General features: G+C 60.0%; 2 protein-coding genes across 2 annotated transcripts in view; both read right to left on the bottom strand.

Moving 5' to 3' along the window:
• The window catches only part of MARCHF2 (membrane associated ring-CH-type finger 2), a 60501-nt gene that overhangs the window by 5020 nt on the left and 54741 nt on the right, over window positions 1-740 (bottom strand). The window lies entirely within an intron of this gene.
• LOC104126323 (butyrophilin subfamily 1 member A1-like) overlaps window positions 1-740 on the bottom strand; it is an 8534-nt gene that overhangs the window by 4760 nt on the left and 3034 nt on the right. Inside the window, exon 2 of the mRNA XM_035894333.1 lies at window positions 5-372. Coding sequence (XP_035750226.1) covers window positions 5-372 — 368 coding nt within the window. The remainder of the gene's footprint in view (window positions 1-4; window positions 373-740) is intronic.

Below are 740 nucleotides of genomic sequence, written 5' to 3'. Positions count from 1 at the left end.
AAGCAGGTGTAGCTCCCTCTGTCAGACAGTTGGACATGGAAAATTTTCAAGTCCACGTGGCCCTTGTTGAGGCCGTCCTTCAGCAGCTCGGTGCGCCCTCGGTATTGAGGCATCTGCTCCCCATACTGGTCCTGGCCCCCCTTGTAGCGATGCACAAAGGGCGATACGTTTTCCCGAAACCAGATCACGTCCAAGTCCCGCGCAGTCTGCTCCAGGGAGTAGCGGCAGGGGGAAACCCCGGCCCCCCCCCCCGGCCCGCGGGACGGCTGCTGCTCCGAGCGGTTCGTGTGCTGCCATGCCGTGCCATCGCGTTGGGAGCGTAACCGTGCCGGGGGAGCGGAGGCATTGAGGGGAGGGCGGGGAGAGGGACCCCTGCCATGCAGCACTGTGAGCGGGCTGGGGCCAGGCCACTGCCCCTTCCCTGTCCTGCGCTGCCGTCAAAGTTCTTCAGATCCCTAAAAGACAATTTGTCCTCAAGGGGGCAAAGTGCTGCCCCTGGTGCTCAGGGTGGGGAGAAAGCAGCACAAAGGAGGAGGGAAGCGGCTGGAAGGTTTCTGGGTGGTTGCCTGGAGAAGCAGACAAGGCGGGCACACATAAAACTCCAATATCCTCAGCTATTTGCACCTGTTACAGGAGAAATAAAACCGTCTCGGGTGCATCTGGGCATCTTTCCCCAGGGAAAGTGGGGAGGGAAATGGCAGCAGACTATGATCAAGTCATCAGCATCGTCTGATTTCCAC

Source organism: Egretta garzetta, unplaced genomic scaffold, assembly GCF_000687185.1.
Source record: "Egretta garzetta isolate BGI_Z169 unplaced genomic scaffold, ASM68718v1 scaffold345, whole genome shotgun sequence".
In the NCBI taxonomy this organism is placed as follows: Eukaryota; Metazoa; Chordata; class Aves; order Pelecaniformes; family Ardeidae; genus Egretta; species Egretta garzetta.
This window is presented reverse-complemented; position numbering and strand designations above follow the sequence as displayed.